Below are 23,377 nucleotides of genomic sequence, written 5' to 3'. Positions count from 1 at the left end.
TGCTGATCTCTGGGTTTATGGCATGTCTTCTTCCCTCATCTTGTTCATATTAGAAGCAGTATACAATAGAGGGGCATTACGGTGTGTAGTAGGTTAAAGTTCTTTGATTCATGGACTTACCGGCAACATCATTTGAATAGGTTGGTTTCATCGTGGCCAGAGTTAAGCCACACAGCATAACTAAGTGGATCGCCTGATGTTGCAAATTAAATTCTGGCATCAGGAAAAGGTACACTGAAACGTAAGGTAGATAGCTAGTGGGAAGCAGCCGCATAGCACAGGGAGATCAGCTCAGTGCTTTGTGACCACCTAGAGGGGTGGGATAGGGAGGGTGGGAGGGAGGGAGACGCAAGAGGGAAGAGATATGGGAACATATGTATATGTATAACTGATTCACTTTGTTATAAAGCAGAAACTAACACACCATTGTAAAGCAATTATACTCCAATAAAGATGAAAAAGTAAATAAATAAATTTAAAAAAAAAAAAGAAAAAGGTACACTGATTTGAGAAGTAGATATGTCCAAAGTGGAGATTGTGATATGTGTGTGAACTTAACCTTCTCATTATCGTATCTATTCGTGTTCTTTTCTCTTCCTTCTCTCGCTCCACTTCAGTCTTGTTTGGGTCCAGGTCCTGTAGAGCTCAACAGAAAAATCATTTCTTATGTTATCAGTGACACTTTTTTTTTTTTTTTTCCCCCTCCGGTACGCGGGCCTCCCACCGCCATGGCCTCTCCCGTCGCGGAGCACAGACTCCGGACGCACAGGCCCAGCGGCCACGGCCCACGGGCCCAGCCGCTCCGCGGCACGCGGGACCCCCCCCACACCGGGGCACGAACCCACGCCCCCCGCATCGGCAGGCAGACCCCCAACCACTGCGCCACCAGGGAAGCCCATCTGTGACACTTTTTTAAATTCATTTTTTATTGAAGTATAGTTGAAGTATAATATTATGTTATAGGTGTACACTATAGTGATTCACAATTTTTAAAGGTTATACTCCATTTATCGTTATTATAAAATATTGGCTATATCCCCTGTGTTGTACAATATATCCTTGTAGCTTTTTGTTTTGTTTTTTTTGGCTGCACCACGAGGCTTGTGGGCTCTTAGTTCCCTGACCAGGGATTGAAGCCCCAGCAGTGAAAGTGTGGCATCTTAACCACTGGACCACCAGGGAGTTCCCCTTGTAGCTTATTTTATATCTAATAGCTTGTACCTCTTAATCCCCTACCCCTATATTGCCCCTCCCCACTTCCCTCTCCCCACTGGTAACCACTAGTTTGTTCTCTATATCTGTGAATCTGCTTCTTTTTTGTTATAGTCACTAGTTTGTTGTATTTTTTAGATTCCACGTATAAGTCATATCATACAGTATCTGTCTTTATCTGTCTGACTTATTTCACTTAGCATAATACCCTCCAATGACTTTTTTAAAGTCTTCCATTGGTTGCACTTTCAAAATATAATTCTCAAGAGGAGAAGTAAGGATCCTGATAGTGAGAATTATAAATAAAGAAGGACTGATGTGTATCTAATACTTGCCGTGATGTCTGACCTGCTTCTGTTTTTTACAGTCAACCTTCTCATCTGTTTTCCAAGGTGACTAAGACCTTACCGCGCTCAAAATTTGAATCATGCAGATAACCTCACTTGCTACTTCAGAGAAAAGAGAGATTATGGGGTGGAACTTCTTTTACCTTCTTGCTACCAAATCTATAAGCCTCAGCACAATGCCAGGGACATAAGCGGCCACTTAGTAAACATTATTTTGGATGGATGGGTGGATGGATATGTAGATAAATTAACATATATTGTGGGGCTTTAGAAATGTAAGTTACTTTCGTTACATAAAATACCACGACTTTAAAATCTGCAATCTGCTTTTGAGAAGCAGGTCATCCTGAGGTTTTCCATTTTTTACCTGCCAGAGTGTGAAAAGAAGTTAGTTTAAATGCTGAGCAGCAAATTTCCTAATCACTTGCTGTATGTTGGCTGAATAACAGTAATATTTCATTTTGAGTTGGACAACTCAAGCATTTAGCCCTGATTTTTTGACAGCATACATATCTCTAAAATAATTATTTTTGTACCCATTCAACACATTTTTTTTTTACCAGCCAGAGGTTATTTTGAACCCTTCTGTCTCCACGAGTACAGTTAGCTCAGCCTAAGATGCCAAAGATGTTTTGCCTTCTCTTGCACTTTTTTTTTTTTTTTCATGTCAGAGCTCTCTCTCTGCTGTTCTTTTGCATCACCAAATGCTTAGGTACCTTAAAAAACGCTTAAGTATTAGTACTTGTCTCAACAGATTCTTTGATATTAAGGTATATGAGTGGTTAACAATTTAACTTTTGATATGCTCATTTGAAACTTGGAGTCTTTTTGTGGGTAAAGGGAAGACTGAGAGGGATGCACTTGGACATGGGCACTCTTTGGATGCCTTTGACATCAGTCAGTAATAGACTACGGTAAACATTTGGAAGGACGTGGTGATATAAGAAAAGATGGGGCTAAATCCAGGTATTTAACCTGGGGTTAAGGAGACAACCTGAGGATGGGTTATTTGTCTGACCTCTAGTGACAGAGTCCTGGCAAAGCCTCAGGAAAGAATTTTTGAGAAACACTTCGAAAGATTTATGTTTCATTTGAGAAACCTGTCTAAAAGCCCTTTGAACCACTTAAGTTAAGCTTTCCCTTCTTACGGACGGTATGTGGGGACAGAAATAAGCGTATGGTTGAAACTCTCTGCATTGCAGTGAGATGTAAAAGAAGTACTTTTCCTGCTAGGTTAAATTGCTGTGCATGCCTCTTGCTGTCAGTGACATGATTTAGTTAAATACAGATGCTTTTAGAGGGGCTTTGTACTGTGTCATAAATATTTAATAGTTTTATAAAATATGTGTATGCATAACTGGGTGGGAAATACAGCAGTGGAGAAACTCAACTTCCACATCAGAGCCTTTGGCCTTATAGTGTCCACTGACCAGTTGATCTTTGAAAAAGATGTGTTCAGGATGGGAGTGTCGTTAACAATAAAAGGATTCTTTTTTTTTTTTCTCAACCAACTGAAGCTTACTGTCCAACCTTTCTGATTTTGTCAGTAGAATGAACTGTACAATTTCCCTATTCCTGTTATTCATAGATGTTCCAATCCCTAGTGAGCGAAGTATCACATTAAAAAAAAAAAATCCCTTCTCAATAAATGAATGGTCTGGGAGGTGGGGTCAGGAAAAGCTCTTAGATTTTCTGCAGCAAATGGTTTGTCCTATAAAGATACTCCATGGTCATTAGACAATGATTCAAATTATGGTGAATCTTATAGTCTTGATATAATTTTGGAATTCATCTTAAAGTAGGTGTGGTGGGGGAAGGTGGGTGGGGAGGCGTCGTCCAGTGGAGGAGGGAGAATAATTGAGTGCAGGTTACCGAATGTGGAATTGGTAGATTATTTGGTTTGGTATGGCATCGGCTTAGGAGTTTTTATAATAAAACATACTACATATATGGTAGTCAGAAACGGCCATGAAAAAGTCTTTTTAAACTTTTTCTAGCATTTCATTATGAAATTTTGAAACGCACAGAAAAGTTGAATGACTTGTAAACAATGTATGCCCAATCTCTAGATTTTACAGTGTTAACAGTCGCCATATTTGCTTTATCAAATATGTATCCATTTATGAATCAGCTTTTTATTTTTGATGCAATTTCAGGTAAGTTGCATATGTGAATGCATCTTGCCTCCAAATATTCCAGCATGCATGAGGTATATGTCTTATTACATTATTTAAAATAATATATAGGTGATGGATTATGTCAACAAATAGAATATAGGTTTCTCTGGAATAAGTCTTCATATTTGGACCTCGGATTTTCTAGTCATCGTATTTCAGAGTATGACTCAGTCATCAAAAGCCTTCCTTTTCCTTTTCCTGACAGTCACTCCTTCCTGTGTCCCAGACTTCTAATTCTCCAGATTAAAAGAGGATGTGAGCCTGGCTCGCCAATTCTCAGATATTGACAACATTTGATATTGTATGTGTTTGAATCATTCATCACAGTAATACTGGGCTGATCCCTATTTTGCAGTGACGGTCTTCTTTCCTGAGGATAAGCTCCCTTCCATTCACTAAAGTTTCTTTATTTTATACCTTCTTTTTTTTAATTTAATTTTTCTTTTATGTTGGAGTATAGTTGATTTACAATGCTTTGTTAGTTTCAGGTGTACAGCAAAGTGGTTCAGTTATACATATACATATATCCATTCTTTTTCAGATTCTTTTCCCCTGTAGGTTATTACAGAATATTGAGTAGAGTTCCCTGTGCTATACAGTAGGTCCTTGTTGATTATCCGTTTTATATATAGTAGTGTGTGTATGTTAATCCCAAACTCCTGATTTATCCCTCCCCCACTTTCCCCTTTGGTAACCATAAGTTTGTTTTCCAAGTCTGTAAGTCTATCTCTGTTTTGTAAATAAGTTCATTTGTATCATCTTTTTAGATTCCACGTATAAGTGATGTCGTATGTTTGTCTTTCTCTGTCTGACTTACTTCACTTAGTATGATAATCTCTAGGTTCTTTATTCTGGACCTTCTCATGTAAGCAATTAGAGCCCACATTCTGTGTGTCCCCTTAATGATGAAATGCTGTTGAATGAGTCTAAATATGAATATTCGTTTCTTAATAACCTCCAGAAAAAGGGTCTGAATATTCAGTAGAGTTGTGACCAAAAGTGGTCACGGGAGCATTATATAGATTAAACTTCCAAGTAGAAACAGTTGCAGTAAAAGGTCAAAGTGAAATGTTTCTATAGAGATAACCCGTGGCGGTAATGATAGAAAATCTAAACCATCCACTGTCTGGCAGTAACTCAAGGATATCTACATGGTTAGTACATAACTAAAGAGCTTCCCTTTGTAGAAATGAGTTGAAAGAGGAGAAGCAATAGCCCTGAATTCCAGTCTTGACTTTGAAATTAATTTTGGTGCTGATTATTTTTATCTTCGGAGACTGGTTTTTGTTGTTTTTTTTTTCCTTCTTGTATAAGATAAAATTCCTGGGTGAGGGCTGTTCCAGCTCCAATAGTCAATGAAAAATTGAAATCTAACTATTCTTGAGATTACAGTTCATCTTTGCATTAAGGCTACATCCTTTCACTCCACATAATTTCAGAGATAGAGAGAAAAGAAACAAGTCATTCTTAAACAAATCTGCCTCTAGCAATACATGGTACGATTTATGACAGGAAGTTCTGAATGGGAGGTCAAATCATAAGATATTTTTGTCTTATGACTTTCAAATTCATAGTTTTAAAGTAATAAAAATTTGCAACAATGCAGAAAGAGTTCCCACCCCTTGGACTGAGAAATAGCAGAAAAATATAGAGCTGGCGTTCGATTTTAAACGGGATGCTTCCGCTTGTATCAGTATCATAAGGCTTATGACCTTACAACAGAAGCACGGGTTAGACGGCTCTCTGGAATGCCAAATCAGTTCTAGAAACTGCATATATTTTTATCACTCCCTTTTTTCCCTTTGGTGGAGCTTTACATTTTTCTTCTGATCAGCAACAAGGAGAGAACTGTGTAGACTCTAAGGAAAATGTGTATTGTTAACACGTTTCCTCTGGCTGAAGTCTTTTCAGATTTACAAATTTGGATTGTATTTAAAAGTAGAATGATTCAGATCATTCCTTTCCGCAAGCTTCCTTTGTTTCAGGTAACTTGTGAAGGCTTATTTTATACGTGGCTTTATATGACGTTTCAGAATCTCTTGAGTAGATGGTACTCTCTTATGAGTAATTCATAACTGCCTTCACGTGTGGACCACCTCATGCTCAAGAGTTTCTACCTGAAACAGAAGATTTAAAAAACAAATTTCTAGGGCATTTGTTAAGAGTGAGGTGCTCTACACTACATTTTTTGATTCATCTGGGGACCAGTTTATAGAGTCAGCTGACCAGCAACTGAGCTATAAACAAATAGCTAGTGCCTAAGTATAAAATCAAGTTCAAAAACTTCCATGTTTTGAAACTTTACTGAATTTGTATTAAATTAGCATTGATTATCAGAGGTATATCTTCCTTACGTTTAATTTCTCTTATGCACCGAAGTACAGCCTTTATGATTATCTTTAAATAAGATTATACATGTCCATGCACTTAAAAACACAGATGATCCCTTGTATTTTTGTGACATTTGCCACAGTATTTAAGAATAAAACAAACAAATTATCTCTTAGCTGTGCTGCTCTGTGCTGTGAACCTATAGTAGTGAATATTCATGAAACAGAGCAAAGTTCAAGTCAACTGATTCCACATATATTGCTCTATTAAACATTATGAATGACCATCCATCCATTATAACCTCAGAGCAGTCACTATAAAGATGACTTTCCTTCTTTCCATCATACACAGTGTAATTTAATAGGATTTGCATTTATTCACACGAATAAAACTCTGTATGGCATATCCATGTCTTTAAGATATTTTTTCCATAGTTTATACATCCCTCTTTAGCAGAGTTTCCATTTTGATGCATTAACTCAATAATACTTAACTGAGTGCCTTCTGTGTGCCAGGCATGTTCTAGGTAGTAGGGATAGAGTGATGCAAACAGACACAAGTAACTTGCCCTTATGGAATTTACCTTCCGGTGATGAGTTTATCACACATTTCAAAACAAAGCACACTGTGTTGAAAATACAGATAGTTCAGATAACTGCCACTCTCTCGCCACTTTTTGCTCGTATTTCTGGTATATTCTGAATACGGGAATGGAATGGTGTTGAGCAATGAGAAATAATATTTTGAGTACATAAAATGAGCTGGAGTTATAAGTCTGCCTCATTTTCTCATAAAACTTCTTTTGAATTGAAACTCTCAATGACACATCAATTTATTATGTCTTTGTGCTTCTGAGTTCCTTGGGGTGCAGTATTGCATCATCAACATCAATTTAGAGTCCTTAGTTAATTAATAATTGTCAGAGATTCAATGCTACAGGACCTACTAAGATTTTGTAGAAGAAAGGGCAACCTATACATGACAAAGTCTCATTATTTTAGTGCAGTCCACTAGGAAAAGTGGTCAGATAGACTATGTTTTCCTTTTAACAGTAAATGTTGGGGAAGCTGAAACCATGACGAGTGTGCAGTGTCATTTTTTTTTTTTTTTATTGAGTTGGAATTCACATAACATAAAATTGACCGTTTTACCGTGAACAATTCATTGGCATTTATCACAGTGACGTGCAGCCACCATCTCCATCTAGTTTCAAACATGTTCAGGGTCATTGTAAAAGAAAGGTGACGTGTAAAACTAAAAACAAAATCAACCATTTGTATATAACTAATGATTTTACTTATTGGGCAGTGAGAAAATAATAGGTTCTTTCAAAGTAAACACATTATAACCATCAGATTTAATAAAAACATCTTTCTATATAAAATTCTCACATCCTCATCTTTGACATCATTTACTGTCTCTTGAGCTGTAGCTGAAGATCAAAGGATCTAAACTTATAAAGAACAAAATGTGCCAGAGGAAATTGATCATCTTGTTACAAAATGAGGACACAGGCCCAGAGTCAATAACAAATATTAGATACAGATCCTCACAAAATAATTCTTACAATTAAGTCAAAAAGTCTTTTCTGAGATAATTTTCACTGGGTGAGAATAAAGTAGAATCAGATTCTTGACTCATCTTCAAAGTGGGCAGAAAAGTACCTGCCCAGTAAGGTGACCTGAGTTTCATCTCACCTGTTTGGCGTTGTGAGTAATGTAGAAGAACATCAAAGAGCACGTGGACTTGGTTTGCCCTCCGAGAACTTTTCTGTTTGGTTGAAGAGAGAATTAGAGGAAAAACAGTTAAATGTTGGGTTATTCCCAACTTTCCATCCACTGAAATGATCTGTGGTAGTTGAGAGTTAAGCATAGTTGGGGTAACGGCGTTTCCCTAAATGAAGATAAATTCATAAAAGGCGTAGTATTTGGGAACAGTCATAAAAATTTGATAAGCACGTATCTGAACTGGACATTAAAAGATTTGAAAAAATGGAGGGGAGTATAGAGGGTATTTTGAACAGATAGGTGGACGTGAAAAAAGTCTGCCAATTTATTAGAGGTGCCGTAATCTGTGTAATTCAATCGCAATTAAAAATAAAACCAAACAAAATGTATGTATTGAACGGATAGCAGAGCTTTAGTTTGGGACAGCCAGATACCGATAGACCTCCTGGTCTTCAAAGAAATTACATCCTTCGGTCCTATATACATAACATAGTTAAACAATAACACCTCGGGCTTCCCTGGTGGCGCAGTGGTTGAGAGTCCGCCTGCCGATGCAGGGGACACGGGTTTGTGCCGCGGTCCGGGAGGATCCCACGTGCCGCGGAGCGGCTGGACCCGTGAGCCATGGCCGCTGAGCCTGCGCATCCGGAGCCTGTGCTCCGCAACGGGAGAGGCCACAACAGTGAAAGGCCCACGTACCTCAAAATAGTAATAATAACACCTTGGAAGGTGTGCCCCAATAAAAGTAGCGTTAAGGAATGCTGTGTCTGTGACCTGGGAGCACGGAAGGGCTCCATGGAGGAGCTGAGATGTGAGATGGGGAAGATTTCCAGATGGATGGGAGGAGGATAGGGGATCCATTTGAGTACTTGGTCCTCTTATAAGAAGCAGCAAGTTTTAGGGATCCTTTTAGGCCCTGAAGCTTTCTTGTGAAAATCGTGATTTCATAGTTCATTAGCAAATGAATAAATCATTACAACTTATACATAGTCATCTTCAAAGATTGGAATCCAAAAATGAAATCACTGCTGTCGTCATGGTTTTAGATGCCACAAAGTAAATTCTACTTTTCCAGCCATAAACTTAAGGAGCAAGGGTAAACTTTTTCAGAGTTAAATGTTTTCAGAGTGAAATAGCCAACACACCAAAAACAAAATGTAAAAGAGAAAATAAGTTTACATACTATGGTCATCCTCTTTCATCTTCTTTCATCTCCTGGAGTTAACGCTAAATATTTCTGATAATTAAAATGAATGCAGAAGCTGTCGCCTAGCTTGACTTGAAGCAGCAGAGGAATTTGAGTATTTTTTATTGGATGATATAATAGGATTGCTTCCTTCACTGAAGCTGGTTTAGGAGGAAGCTGGAATATTGTGTATCAGAAATACGTGTGTTCTGACTTGGTTCTGCCGAATTCCATTCTACATCACTGAGCCTCCTCTTGAGCCAGGTTGACTTACTAACACTTACTTCCTTACTGCCGTGGTGGATTAACGGTGGTTGCAAATTCTTCGTCACACTCTCCATCAAGATTTATTTCCCCCGTCCTTGAATCTCAGCTGGCACTGTGACTGCTTAGCCAACAGGATGCAGTGGACATAGCCCGTGCCACTTCCAGAGTCAGTCTTAAGGAGGACTTACAGCTTGCACTTCCTCCCTCTTGGGCTGCACCCTCTCAGAACCCAGCTGCCATGCTGTGGGAAGCCCAGGCCACGTGGAGAAGCCACATGTTGGTTCACCATCCAACAGTCCCTGCTGTCTTCCCAGCTGCCATGTGGCATTAGCTGCCAGTCATGTGCGTGAATCTTGAATGTTTCAGCTCAGTTACATCTCCAGGGATTGCAGCCCCAGCTGACATCTAATGGAGCAGAAGAATCACTCAGCTGAACCCAGTAAACTGCAGGCTAGTGAGATACAACACAGTGGTGGTTGTTTTAAGCTATTTCAGGGCAATTTGTTTCATAGCAATATGTAACTGAAATAGCTTTCCAAGGAAAATCCCGGAACTGAGACTGTGCAAGAGCTCATTCAATTGAAACTGTAAATAGATCATATTTTAAAAACCTATGCTTAATTCTTGTAACTTCTGAGAATCCCTAGGCAGAATTTTAGAAGCCTCTTGTTTTGGAAACTAGGCACCTTTAAGTTCATTTACCAGCTACATTAAGGTAAAATTAAAATGCCTATTTCATGGTTACACTTTCTGGTTCACTTATTTTTCCCGTTGAAGTAATAGATAAGCAATATGTAATGAGATGCCTTCTTTTGATTAAAAACGAGAAACAGTATTTTTCAGTAGAAAGAGCATGAGTCACACTTTTGTTCTAATCTTGGTTCTGTTGCTTAAGAGCTGTATGTCCATGGCTAAGTTATCTAAGCTGCCTGAGTCCATTTTATAAAATTATTTTCAAGATAATATGTACTATACAGGATGAGCGAAGGTCAGAAATCATGTATGCTGAGAACCTAGCAGAGTGCCTGGCACAATGGTGGAGCTCAATAAAAGTAGCTTTGGGGGGTTCCCTGGTGGCGCAGTGGTTGAGAGTCCGCCTGCTGATGCAAGGGACACAGGTTCGTGACCCGGTCCGGGAGGATCCCGCATGCCACGGAGTGGCTGGGCCCGTGAGCCATGGCCTCTGAGCCTGCGCGTCCGGAGCCTGTGCTCCACAACAGGAGAGGCCACAACGGTGAGAGGCCCGCGTACAGCAAAAAAAAAAAAAAAAGTAGCTTTTGTTGTTATGAAGGAGGTGGTAATGTGGTTTTAAAAAGTAGTGGAAATCTGTCTTTTGTTCATTTTTTAGAGGGACATGGAAATATGGGTGTTCCTGAGCTTTATTGGAGATGGAGCCTAAAGGGTTAAAGTGAGGTGTACTTGCAGTTCTTCCTACAAACATGCATGTTTTATTGGACGGAATTCTGATCCCTAATCCTGTTCACACTACCCTGTTCTCACTTCTTTATTGCTATAGAGATTTGGTAAAGGGATAAAGGCAACTTCTGACTCGTAGTCTCAAGGGTAGAACTAATGGAAAATTCCTTTTATTCTTTACCTCCTGTCCTACTCCCTTTCCTCAATTAGGTTTACCTTCCAGTTGGATGGGAAACAACTTTATAGGTTGCTGGCTCCCTGCAAGCTGATCTTAGCTCCAAGAAGCCACAGTGTTCATAGGCTACATCTCCAGGGAGGACACATACACATCCCACAGTCTGATTTGTGTAGTCCAGGGGAAAAAAACAGCCGTGGCAGCTGACAGGATTCTGTCTCCGAAGTTCTGTCCTAGCCTTTACATAATCTGTTCTTTTCCTTTGTAAGCGTTGGTCACCTTTAATATGACAACTAGAGCAGTGCCCAGTAATTTCTTTGTCTGCTGAGTACGTCTGTTCTTAATGATCGAGGTGAGGTGAGTAGCTGTCATTGGTGCAAGTGAAGGACCACTCTTCTTAACTATAGGTTACTGTTTTCAGTGTCTTCTCTTAGCTGCCTGATTGGGCTACCTGAACCCCATTTTGGTCTTTGAAATCTAGGTGACCTTGGCTGTGGGTGAAATGCCAGTATATTATACTTGAGTGAAATATTGGTTTGGGGCAGAATTGAGGAGTTAAGTACCACAAATTTAACCTGGGTGATTATCTAAAGGAATTATAAATTATTCTAATTTAGCACAAATATTTACTTGCCTATATTGATTTTGAGAATTTACATGAATATTGATAATTAAAATCTTAATACCTCTCAGTTTGAATACTGTAATTGCCTCCATATAGATTTTCTGTGATGTGAAATTTCATGTTCATTGCTAGAATCTTTAAGAAAAATCTCTGCTTTAAAATCAAATAGTTAAAGCTAGAAAGTAGGCATATGAATTATTTTAAAGTACCAGTTACCGGTATATAAGTGCAGATTATATACAGATGAACTTAAGGATAACTCATTTTGCCCATAAGTTTGTCAGAGTCATAATTACAATTATGCAAACTGCTTCAGGCTTTTGTCATTGTTGTTAGTGATAGTACTGCAAACACATTTTAAGATATTACTACCCTTTAAATCACTTATAATTACAGGCTAATTTAGTTTTGAAAGAAATGATAATATCTCATGCCCACTTAGAGCTTAAAAATATTTCAAAGCAGTGGAGATTGTGCTATACAAACCATAATGTGCTTAAAGCAGATTCTCTCAGGATTTAAGCTCTAAATTTTATTGCTTCTGGGACTCACATGATGGTTATGTAGTATGGATTTAGAGACGGTTTTTAAGACTCCTGTTGACATATGTGAGCAAAATGGTTCCTTGGAAACCATTCAGGTGTCCAGTCACAGTAAAGCGTGGATTAAAGATTCAGATGCGTATCGCGTGTGCTGACACACAACGAACTGGAGGGTCAGGGCAGCCTGGACTCTATTAAAGTACAGTGCATTTCTTCCAGTCTTTTAACCACTGCTGTTTTAAAAGGAAAAAGAAAAAAGTCAGCATCGAAATTATCTGTAAGGTAAAGCTACTGAGACTTAACCCCAAAGGCAGGCTCTTATAGAAAACTCTTCTTAATCTTTGCAGTGCGGTTATAGCTGAAGACATGTGGTATATATTACAGTGCCCAGGGAATTCAACCTCCAACAGTGTGGAGTCACAATGAAGGCTAATTTCAGGATGAAGTGGGAGCCTTTGCTTCCTCTGTAGCTCTCTTACTTACTGGCATTTCTTGTTTGCTGGACATTAGTCCAGGACTGCTGTGAGTGGGACAGGGCAATGGAAATTTAAAGGGGACCAGAGTGGGGACATATGAACCTCTCTCCCCTCCCCTAGCACCCCATCCTTCAACATACACTCGGCACTTCACGCTTGGGCATCACCAAGTCTAACCCGGTCATTGCAAAAAGGGCTGAAGGCAGAGCTGTCCATGGTTAGAAAAAAAAAAAAAAATGTTCTCGCTGTTGGTTGAAAATTCAGGTAATAACAGTCCTCTTGGTGTACAAAACTTATTAGAGGGCTGGGGAAGGAATGCTATCTCTCAGCAGCAGGCAGGAAGAAATTGCTGTTGAAAAGCTTACCTCTCTGGGGAGGAATCAGGTATCAGACTTTGCCAAGCCTCAGGTCCAACCCATAAGGTCCCACCTACATCCCTCCCTCCCCCGCTGCGCCCCATCCCAGCTTTGTTAGATTGCTAGCATCGATCGCTGGCTTTTTCTGACCCAACAGTGGGTGCAGGAAAGAGAGCCAGCAAGACTTAGAGCAAGCAAGGTTGGGGTGGAAAACTGGGGCAGCTTCGGTAGGGAGAAAAAAAAAGAGAAGGAGGCGAACGGGGTTGGGGGCCATGGGGACTAAGCTTAACTGGTGCCTGCCAGCTTCTCTTTGATTTGATGGCCTTTATTCCTTCTAATTGGATAAAATAGGAAGTCACTGGCAGTCCCGCGTTGCTGGGTATACTGATTTTACTCAGACCAGCCAGCAGCTCCAGAGTGCGGAGGGAGGGAGGCCGGTGGGAGAGGAGGGAGGAAAAAGAAAGAGAAAGGGAGAAAGAGAGAGAGAGAGAGAACGCTTTTGGAGGAGGAGGGGAGAGGAAGGGAGAGAGACGGTGAAGAAGGGAAGAGCCGCAGAGGAAGAAAGTGAATGAGCGCTCGGGAAGGACAAAGAATAGTTGGTTGCCGGGTGAGGGGTGGAGGCAGGGCGGGGAGCGCAGTTACCGCCCCTCCTGGCCGCGCTCTCGCCTTCAGATCCCTCTGCGATGAGACTGTTTGCAGTGATGCTCGGAGGGCAGGCACCTGCTGCTCTGTAATGATTCAGCCCCTTTCAGCCGTCGCGTTAACACAACAGGATGCTGTTGCTACTGTCACTGCTGCCTCTCCTGCCGCCGCCGCTGCTGCCGCCGCCGCCGCCGCCGCTGCTGGTCCTGCTTTTGCTTTTACTTCTCCTGCATGACAGTTGTTTTCTCCATCTGAGCAGACCCCAGTTTCAGATGCTCGAGGTGAGAAACATGCCTTTCAGTTTGGGCTACTGGTTTACTTAACTGACCAACAGATCAGCTCGGTTTCTCTTTTGGCCTCTGTCCTTCTTGACCAGCCGGGATGCTTTGGAGAAGCATTTAAAAGAACTGCAAAAGTGGCCCAGAAACAGCAGTAAAGAATTACAATATACTTTTATTTGGTAGTTGCTAGAGGCTTTCTTTTCTTCTCCGCCTGCTTTCCTCCTGAACTCCTCTTGCTTTCGGTAATGGCTCTGGACTTGGAGGACTTATCGATTTCCCCCGGTAAGATGCTGTATCATTTGGTTGGGGGATGGTAATGGACGGTGCGGGAGGCCAGGCCTTCTGGAGGTGAGCCGATGGAGATTTCTACCCCAGACATGCCCGAGGCAGCTGCTGAGAGGTCCTCCAGCCCCTCCACTCAGCTGAGTGCAGACCCATCTCTGGATGGGCTTCCGGCAGCAGAAGACATGCCGGAGACCCAGACCGAAGATGGCAGGTCCCCGGGACTCGTGGGCCTGGCTGTTCCCTGCTGTGTCTGCCTGGAAGCTGAGCGCCTGAGAGGTTGCCTCAACTCAGAGAAAATCTGCATCGTCCCCATTCTGGCTTGCCTAGTCAGCCTCTGCCTCTGCATCGCCGGCCTCAAGTGGGTGTTTGTGGACAAGATTTTTGAGTATGACTCTCCCACTCACCTTGACCCCGGAGGGTTAGGCCAGGACCCTATTATTTCTCTGGATCCAACTGCTGCCTCAGCTGTGTGGGTATCATCTGAGGCATACACTTCACCTGTCTCTAGGGCTCACTCTGAAACTGAGGTTCAAGTTACAGTGCAAGTTGACAATGCCGTTGTGTCCTCTGAGCCTTCAGCGGTACCAACCCCGAAGAATCGTATTTTCGCTTTTTCTTTCCTGCCATCCACTGCTCCATCCTTCCCTTCACCCACTCGGAACCCTGAGGTGAGAACACCCAAGGCAGCCACTCAGCCACAAGCAACAGAAACTAATCTCCAGACTGCTCCTAAACTTTGTAAGTAGAGACAGACGGTTGATGATGTGTAAAGGAGAGGGGTGGGCTTGAGGTCCTCAGAAGTGTTCTCTAGAGTGTGTAGCTGTGTCCTTTTCTTCTTGGATTTTAATGGCATGGTTTGGTTTAAGTGTATCATGTGACTGGGATGCTCCGGGGTGGCGTGGAGAGATGAGTGAAAAGACCGTGTGAACTGCTGGTTAGAACTGATGCTCTAGCAGCAGCTCCCTCTACCTGGATTGTTAAATCTGGGGTGGGGAACCCAAAACTTCAGCGTCTGGGAGCCATGCTTGAATTTCAGTTACATTCCACTGATTTCTAACACTTTTTAAGATTAAAACATCAGACCATCCATATATATATATATATATATATATATATATAAACATGACTTCTGTACAGCAGTGAGTATGATCGTGTGTCTTTTTGTTTTCCCATATAAACTTCCGATCACCTCTCCTCACCTTTCTGTTACCCTCTGCCTCCCAGCCAGCCCAAGCTGCCTGTTCTCTTTCTCCATCTCTTCTTCCTGTCCCCTAAACCACTTCTCCCCACGTTTGTATTTTAATCGGTTCTTCCTGATACCGCATGAAATCTTTAGATGTGTATAGCGCTCACCTCTCAGCAGTATCAGACGGTTGCTGTCGTGCTCAGATAGTGGTTTGAGTTGCTGAGCCCTTATTATGGGGCAGTTTTATTTTATTCAGGACGTGGTACAAATCTGCATGAAAGGATTTTCCCAAATTAGGTTTTTTAAGTTTTATTGAAGTATGGTTGATTTACAGTGTTAATTTCTTCTGTACAACTAAGTGACTCAGTTATACATATACATATATATATATATATTCTTTTTCATATTCTTTTCCATTATGGTTTGTCCAATTAGTTTTGTTTTCTGTAATCAGATGTTTAAGTAGCTTCCTTGACAGTCATTAAAAAGTACAAGATCCATTAGTAAGGTACCTCGTTTTTTTGTTTTAGATGTGTCCTTTTTATCCGTCACCTGAGTAAAGAGAGGCCACGCTCTTAAAACAATACAGAGCGATATACTGCTGTTTGTTCTGGGTCATTGCAATGCTTTAAAATGGAAAAGTTGTCAAGGATGAAACCACGACCAGTCAGGTTGTTCTAAACGTCGTTATAGAAGAGGAGTTTTCTATAGCTTTTTTTTTTTTTTAATGTTTCTAATTTATTTTTGTTTCTCTATCTTCTATCACTTTTCACCATTGAGACTATTTACTTAGAAAAGAGTAAAGGATCAGAGAATTTGGTTCTGAATAACGTGTGTAAAATCTCTTAGAGTTAAAGGAGAGTTGAGGGTAAGGATTCGGTGATGAAATACCCCTTCTGGTTCCCTCTAGATGGTAATGAAGAATACAAACATCTTTTTTCAGATATATTCAGTATGAAGGAGAGCCGTGTGTTCTAGAAACGCAGAAAAAGTTCATTTGTGCTTGTGATTCAAGCTCATTTCATACACATGAGTTTCTGTGGCAAAGATTTAAAGAAAAAAGAGGCTTGTTTTTCAGGTGTAGTTAGGGAAGAACCTCCTTTCTGCAGACACTGCTTTGTATCTTTATCAAATCCCTGAAGTGTCATTAAAGGTCTGACAGCCATCACTGTATTCACTGCCTCTTCCCACCTGGCAAAGTGACCGGGAAATAATACCCAGATGAAATGACAGGCTATAAAAAGCAAGTACAGATCTTGCAAAGAGAAGCACAATTCACCATGAAGACAAGGTTACTTCTTTGTCTTTATCATTTTCAACTTAAGTCTTTAATTAAAATGTGCCTGAATAGGTTTAGCTGTCCAGAAAAAGAAGGAGGACCCTATGAAACACTCTTCAACTAAACCCTGTAATTTTGTCATCAGAGACAAACAAAGAAAGCTCCAGCACAGTTTCCTGATCTAGGACCACGTTAAAAAGTATGTTGTGACGTTTTGAGAAATTATTTTTTAAGGTAAATTCTTCTACTAAGTGTTTTAATAGATTATACATTCCATGCAGTTTCTTTTCTTTTTTCCAAACCAGGACATTGATTTTTCTGGCATTTCTATTGAGTGGAAAAGATTTACTGCTGCCTAAAAGCATCACAGTGGCCGGTTCTGGCCAGATGCACAGCTGCAGCATTCTCAGTGCGTTGGAGATAAGCCTACAAAAGCTGTCTGGGAAGTAGTTTTCTCCTGAAAAGTTAGGGCTACACAGTTGGTTAACACTTTACTGCCTATACGGTTTGCTGTGTGGAACACTCTGGGTTAATTTTTTGAACTAGTGCCTGAAAACAACAAAAACACGAATATCCTAAAAATTGTGCGTCTGTATTCCTTTTATTTTGGAAAGGGATTTGGTCCAGGGAGCTTTGTTTTCAAACACTCATAAGTGGTTGCTTTTGTTGGTTAAGAATCTTGTAACCAAAGGAAAGGAAAAACCAAACGAAAGGAAAGCAAAAAAAAAAAGCTTGGAATTAGGTTGTCATTTTGCAATCTGTTTCACTTTTTGCTCTTCCATTAAGAAACTGTCGCTTAGTCACAGAAGAACCGGGTCTTTTCTTTCATCATCCTGCGTGGTTTTGGCATGCACGAAGCTGTCACAGCTTTAATTTTTTAAAAAAAGGCATTGTCATATCCGAACCATGCTCTTCCGTGGTCCCAGGACTTGATTCTCCGTTTCTATCTGGCTCAGCATATTCAGCGTATTATGCACAGAGCTGTTGTCTTCAAGGTCATAGTCTGTTGAGGGCTAATTGATTCTTCTTTATCCTGGAGCCTGCGAGAGTGGAAGAGAGACAATCCTAGTAATTGTGTCTGCTGTATTATTTCCCAAACCAATCTACCTATTAGCACATTAGGGTTTTATTCCATAAATACTAGAATTACCCTCTCCCTCACTGACTCTTCTAAAATCCAGACATTCTTTGTCTTTATTGTAATAAGAGGCAAAGTATCACCTTTTAAATTGCCTAGAGGTATAGGCTATGTCAGCCGTTCTAAAATGGGTATGTCTTTCATAAGGCAATATAACTGCATGTTCTCACCGTATTAATCTATGCATACATGTAGACATTAAGAAATATAATACAGGGCTATAATTTAATATATAGACTATATATAAAATATGAAAAAATTAAAATATGTATATGTAATTCTAATATTTTTCTGCATAGTTAGTGGTTTCCCACTATGATCATTATATTGTGACTAGTTAAGTTTTTAGTTTTCATCAAGTCACTTAATACTGGAACCATTCATTTGTTTTCCTTGCCTGGGCTTTAAGATTTTTCTTACCCTCTGTTTATATGGAAAGATCTGACTCTGGGAGATTGCAAACTTAGATGACCATAAAAAGAACTGATTAATTGAATTGTAACCAGGAAACTAGCATACCATCTTGAAAGAAAATGTATTTTTGGATGGGACCACCTGCTTGACAACAGACTCTTGGTTATTAGAATGTATTAATATTTTCATCTTAAGCCAAATTTGTTTTGCTTTGTCTTAAATCTTTGTACTGTTGGGTTTCATGGCAGGCCATTGTTACCAGAGTGACAATATGAAGTACTGCCATATGCAAAATTCAACACAATTAATTGAATATACCATAGGATTTCTTCCCTTCCATTGAAAAGTGGCATTCATTTTAAGTCCAGTAGATTTTTCTAGGTCTTTGCAATTGTACTTATAGTATTTCAGAATGGTGATTCCAAATAACTTTTCTCTGCTTTAACCATATTTATTGAGAGCCTAAGATGGAAAAAGCTGAAAGCTCCTCAATTTGAACCAAGTAATTTTATAAATCTACTGATGAGGAAAGCCAGACTCTGAACGATTTAGTAAAATTAAGTCTTTTACTAAAATTCACAAAGCTCTGAAAGATTTAGGGAAATCCGAAATAGTAGGAAACAGAGTAATGTCCTGTCTCCCAGAATTTAATCCTCAACAGTTTTCTTCCATCATTTTTCCCCTGTTCTAGAGGGTCAGAGCTGAAGACTAACTCGTCTGCCTGGTAGTTAAGGGAAGCACTTCCAGTGTGACTGCTGGTCACGTGTGCATGGTTCACTTAAAACATTAAAATTAAATTTTCTTCTGATTTTCTTCTTCTGCTCTCACTAAATTTTCTGCAGTTATGGCCTTTTTCTTTTTTATTTCATCACAGATACAGTGTTCCGCTTGCTCTTGAAAACAGCTTAGGTTTTTCTAGGGTGATCTCTTTCTTGACAGGCAGCAGATGGCTATACAGCTCACCTCTTTCCTGAATATCCCACTTTGATTATTTCTCCTTATTCCTTCCTCTCCCTTCCCACCCTCCCAATTATACCTTGACTCTTTCTTATTTTCCTAATTATGCCTTGGTGGCCTTATATGTCAAAATTCCATTGCGTTCTAAGATATCAATGCATCTTCACCTGCCTTTTCTTTCCTATAGAACTTCATTGCATTTTAATACCAAACAGTATTTACACATGTTACAAAAACACATACCAAAAAATGTCTCCATCCAGTAAACAATATATTGGTTTGTTACTGGCACCATCGATTCAAACTTTCATCCCTTTTCTTTATCTCTCCTTCTTATCCACTGTATAAACATATAAATATACATATCAGCATTTCTGCATTCCCAGAAAATCATTATGTCCCAGGCCATACATCTCTGTTCTGTCTTCCTTCCCTTTTAATAATACCTCATCGTATCCTTTTAAAACATGAAGGAAGAGATAATTTGTAGATTGAGAAAGGCATAAAAAAGTTATGACTTGGGCTTCCCTGGTGGCGCAGTGGTTGAGCGTCCGCCTGCCGATGCAGGGGACATGGGTTCGTGCCCTGGTGCGGGAAGATCCCACATGCCGCGGAGCGGCTGGGCCCATGAGCCATGGCCGCTGAGCCTGCGCGTCCGGAGCCTGTGCTCCGCAACGGGAGAGGCCACAGCAGTGAGGGGCCCACGTACCGCAAAAAAAAAAACACTATGACTTATCTAATGTTACTCTTGTCCACCGAATCTATTGAACTTTCTATCAGCCATAAACTATACCATGCCTGCTTTTATGCTCGTGTTTGCATTTTTATTATTGTTGTTATGTCCATGTTTCAGTTTTCTTTTATTGTTTACTCTTTTTCTTTATTCAGCGAATACATCTCAAAAACCTACTATGGGCCAGGCACTGTTCTAGATTGGTTATATCACAATAAAAAACAGTGAAATCCTTGCCCTCATAGAGCTTTTGTTCTAGTGGATTTTAAGAATCGATTTGCACAGCTCGAGTTATGTCTTTACTTTCCTACACAAATACTCTCTGAATTTAGTGTTTCTTCCCCTTACCTTCATTTTATTCACATTTTGACTGCCATTCCTGTTCCTCCCATAGTATTCCTCTTCTCTATCTGTGGACTACTGAACACTTACCCAGCAATGTCCTTTATCTTAAAGCGACACCCATCCCACCTCTGCTACCAACAAGCTGGGTAACTTTGGCTGATTCCTGTTTGGCCTCTATGACACTATTTAACCAAACCATTGAAGTGGTTGGGAAGATAATATCTGTTTAGGAACACTCTCTTAAAATGGAAAATATATCCATAATTCTGCCATGTAAAGAATGTAAGATTACTTTCAGATTGTAGCAAGTTGATAGCTGTAAATATTTTTTTTCAATCATACTTTCTGCGTATTGTTATGGCTTACAGAACAAGAGCATTAACATAATCCTGAGGATTTTTAGTTTCATTGTCCAGAGAAAGGCTGGAATCTGTCATTAAGTTATCTAGTTCTCAAATTGAAAAGGAACTTGGGTTCATATATTGTTCACACGAGTAGGAATGAAATAAGATCGATCTTCATCATCTTAAACCTTGTTGCCATCTTTACTGCAGTGAATTGAACCCACTGTTTGTGTGTGTGTATATGCATTCAAAGGTCATTTCTGAATAATATAATTGATCTTCTGTAATCATACAATTTTATATGTTGAACATTTGGAGAGATTATCTGAGTGACTTCCTGAGGGAGGAAACTCAGATCTGGAAAAGTGAAGTGACTTGCCCAAGGACACTACAGCTACTTAGTGTCAGTGCTGAGACTAAAAACTGAGATAATCCTTTTCTTCTCTATACCCTGCTTTTCTTTTCCAAGTTGTTTGTAGCCTTTATGTTCAAATAGTATGTATTGCCTTAATTTAAATGATTGTGATTTCCTGTTTATTATTTAAATCCTAACTAGTAAAATTTTCATCACTCCACTATAGATGTCTTCTTTAGAGAAGAGTTTTACCCCTCTGCTTTTGATCAGTGTAGGATGCCCCTCTGGAGTGGAGGTTGGACATCCCTTTCCCAACAACGTAGTATATAGGAGAATTTTTTAACAATTAAAGTTAGCCCCTACTGAAGTGTGCTACTTATTTGGAAAGAATTTAGTTTCTTCTTAATGGAAGTATTCAATCAGTGACATTGTTGAGGAACATTCATGCTCCAAGCAGATTACTGAGTAGTTTACCGCTGATATCTCTTACAGCTTTGATTTCTGTCTTGCCCTAGGGCACTAGCTTTCCAGTTGGGCAGACCAGAATTTTTAAAGTTTTTATTTTATATTGGAGTAGGGTTGATTAACAATGTTGTGTTAGTTTCAGGTGTACAGCAAAGTGATTCAGTTATACATATACATGGATCTATTCTTTTTCAAATTCTTTTCCCATTTAGGTTATTACAGAATATTGAGCAGAGTTCCCTGTGCTATACAGTAGGTCCTTGTTTGTTATCTCTCTTAAATGTAGCAGTGTGTACATGTCAATCCCAAACTCCCAGTCTATCCCTCCCCCGCACCTTTCCCCCTCCGGCAACCATAAATTTGTTCTCTAAGTCTGTGAGGGGCAGACCGGAATTTTAATCTTACCTGCCATTCTTCACAGCCTCGAGCAAGTTAGATCATCCCTCTGAATCTGTTTTCTCATTTATTCATGAGAATAGCAGTATGCATCTCTTGAGGCTGTTTGGGGGATTGAATGAGTTATGGGAAAACACCAAGTCCTAAGCCTAAAATGTAGTAAATATGAAACCAGTACCAGTTTTCTCTCTCATTCTACTTTGACACCCTTCTTCACTTTATCCTTCTCCTTTGATCTTGACAGAGTAGTTTTGTAACAAAATCTGGAGATTAAGTTTGGGAGTTCGCGAAAACTTATGCAAAACTTAGAAGATAAGAGTTGAAGAAGCACCATGGTGTAGTGGAAATTGTATTGGAAACTTGACATCAAATCCCAGTTCTACCATTTATAAGCTGTATGACCTTGAACAAATCACTTCACCACTTGAGATTTAGTTTTTACATCAGAACAAATGGGAATGTTAATCCCTAAAACATTCATGAGATTGTGTTAAGGGCTACGTAAGTTACTCTATGTGGGAAAAAAATTCCTGATATTAGAACAGGGCTTAAGAAGTATTAACTTTCTTCTTCCTCTCTCTAGCACCATTCATATAAACAGTATTCACGTATGTTAGCCTTCCTAGGAATAAATTGTAGGGAGTCTTAACAAGTGGATTAATTTGTTGTGTGTTAGAGTGATACAGAACTTTACTAATTTCCTAAACCGTAGTATCATTAAAAAGAGTGATTTTTCCCCATAAAAAATTGGTTAGGCTACATAGATTATTACTGTTTGGGTAATGTCCAAAAATCACGGTGTGAGGGGCTTTCTTACAGAGAGAATGATAAGGAGTTACTTGTAAGAGAGAAAAAGACAGGTAGTAACTAAAATTGTGTTTGTCATGAAAGTATCTTCTATGGGAAGGTTAGAGTAGTAAAAAAGAATCCATACAGTTTAGGTGTAGTGCACAGAAAGAGCTGAACGGAAAAGATCGTGAATCCTTCTTTATCTGAATGGAAATGATGTTCACCTAACGTTTTTCATTGTCCCAAACTGGAATTTCTGGACCCCAAAAGATAGGAATTAAGCTCTTCTCAGAATTTCACAAAACGCATAAAAATAATAATTTACATAGAATAATTTTACACGAGCCGAATTAAACATAGATGTTATTTTAATTTGGTTAACAGTACAATATATATATATGAATTATACAAATAATATATGTATGTTTAGCTTATACATATAATATCCTAAATAAAAGGAGAAATGATTTGATAATTACTTAATAACTAAAATTGGGTAAATAAAGTCACTTAAAGTATAGAGGAAAAGGTTTATCAATAAGTTTGAAAACAAAAATAAAAACAAAACTCTAGCCCTATATCTACAAACATGTATCGTAATCAGTAATAATATATGTGTTTTCATTTATTCTTTACTGTAGAACTAGAAATATGTGAAAACTTTTATGCTTTGGACATCTTGATTCTTATTTATTCAACTATGATAGATTTGCTGCAGAAATTGGACTCTGAATCAGTATTGGAGCAATGAGGCCACCACTTCTAAGGGGAAAATATTTGACAACATACTAGGGCAGATTTTACCGGAGTATAGGCTTTTCTGACAGTGCAGTGGAAATAAGCTGATAGACCCAATAAAATTTGATGAATTATAATGGAAAGCTTCCTAAGGTAAAGCATTTTTAATTCTTCATCAAGAATATAGTGTGAC

The 23,377-nt window shown here is 39.4% G+C and overlaps 1 protein-coding gene across 11 annotated transcripts in view; it reads left to right on the top strand.

Annotated features, from left to right (window-relative positions):
* The window catches only part of NRG1 (neuregulin 1), a 1,014,701-nt gene that overhangs the window by 884,960 nt on the left and 106,364 nt on the right, over positions 1-23,377 (top strand). For 3 of the 11 annotated variants that reach the window (XM_029226631.1, XM_029226630.1, XM_029226638.1), the window contains exon 1: positions 14,117-14,783. The exons of the other annotated variants lie outside the window; for them this stretch is intronic. In XM_029226631.1, the coding sequence (XP_029082464.1) occupies positions 14,117-14,783 (667 nt within the window). Of the gene's footprint in view, positions 1-14,116; positions 14,784-23,377 lie in introns of those variants that run through there. 11 annotated transcript variants of the gene reach the window in all.

Source organism: Monodon monoceros, unplaced genomic scaffold (assembly GCF_005190385.1).
Source record: "Monodon monoceros isolate NGI ecotype Baffin Bay Population unplaced genomic scaffold, NGI_Narwhal_1 Super_Scaffold_17, whole genome shotgun sequence".
Classification (NCBI taxonomy): Eukaryota; Metazoa; Chordata; class Mammalia; order Artiodactyla; family Monodontidae; genus Monodon; species Monodon monoceros.
This window is presented reverse-complemented; position numbering and strand designations above follow the sequence as displayed.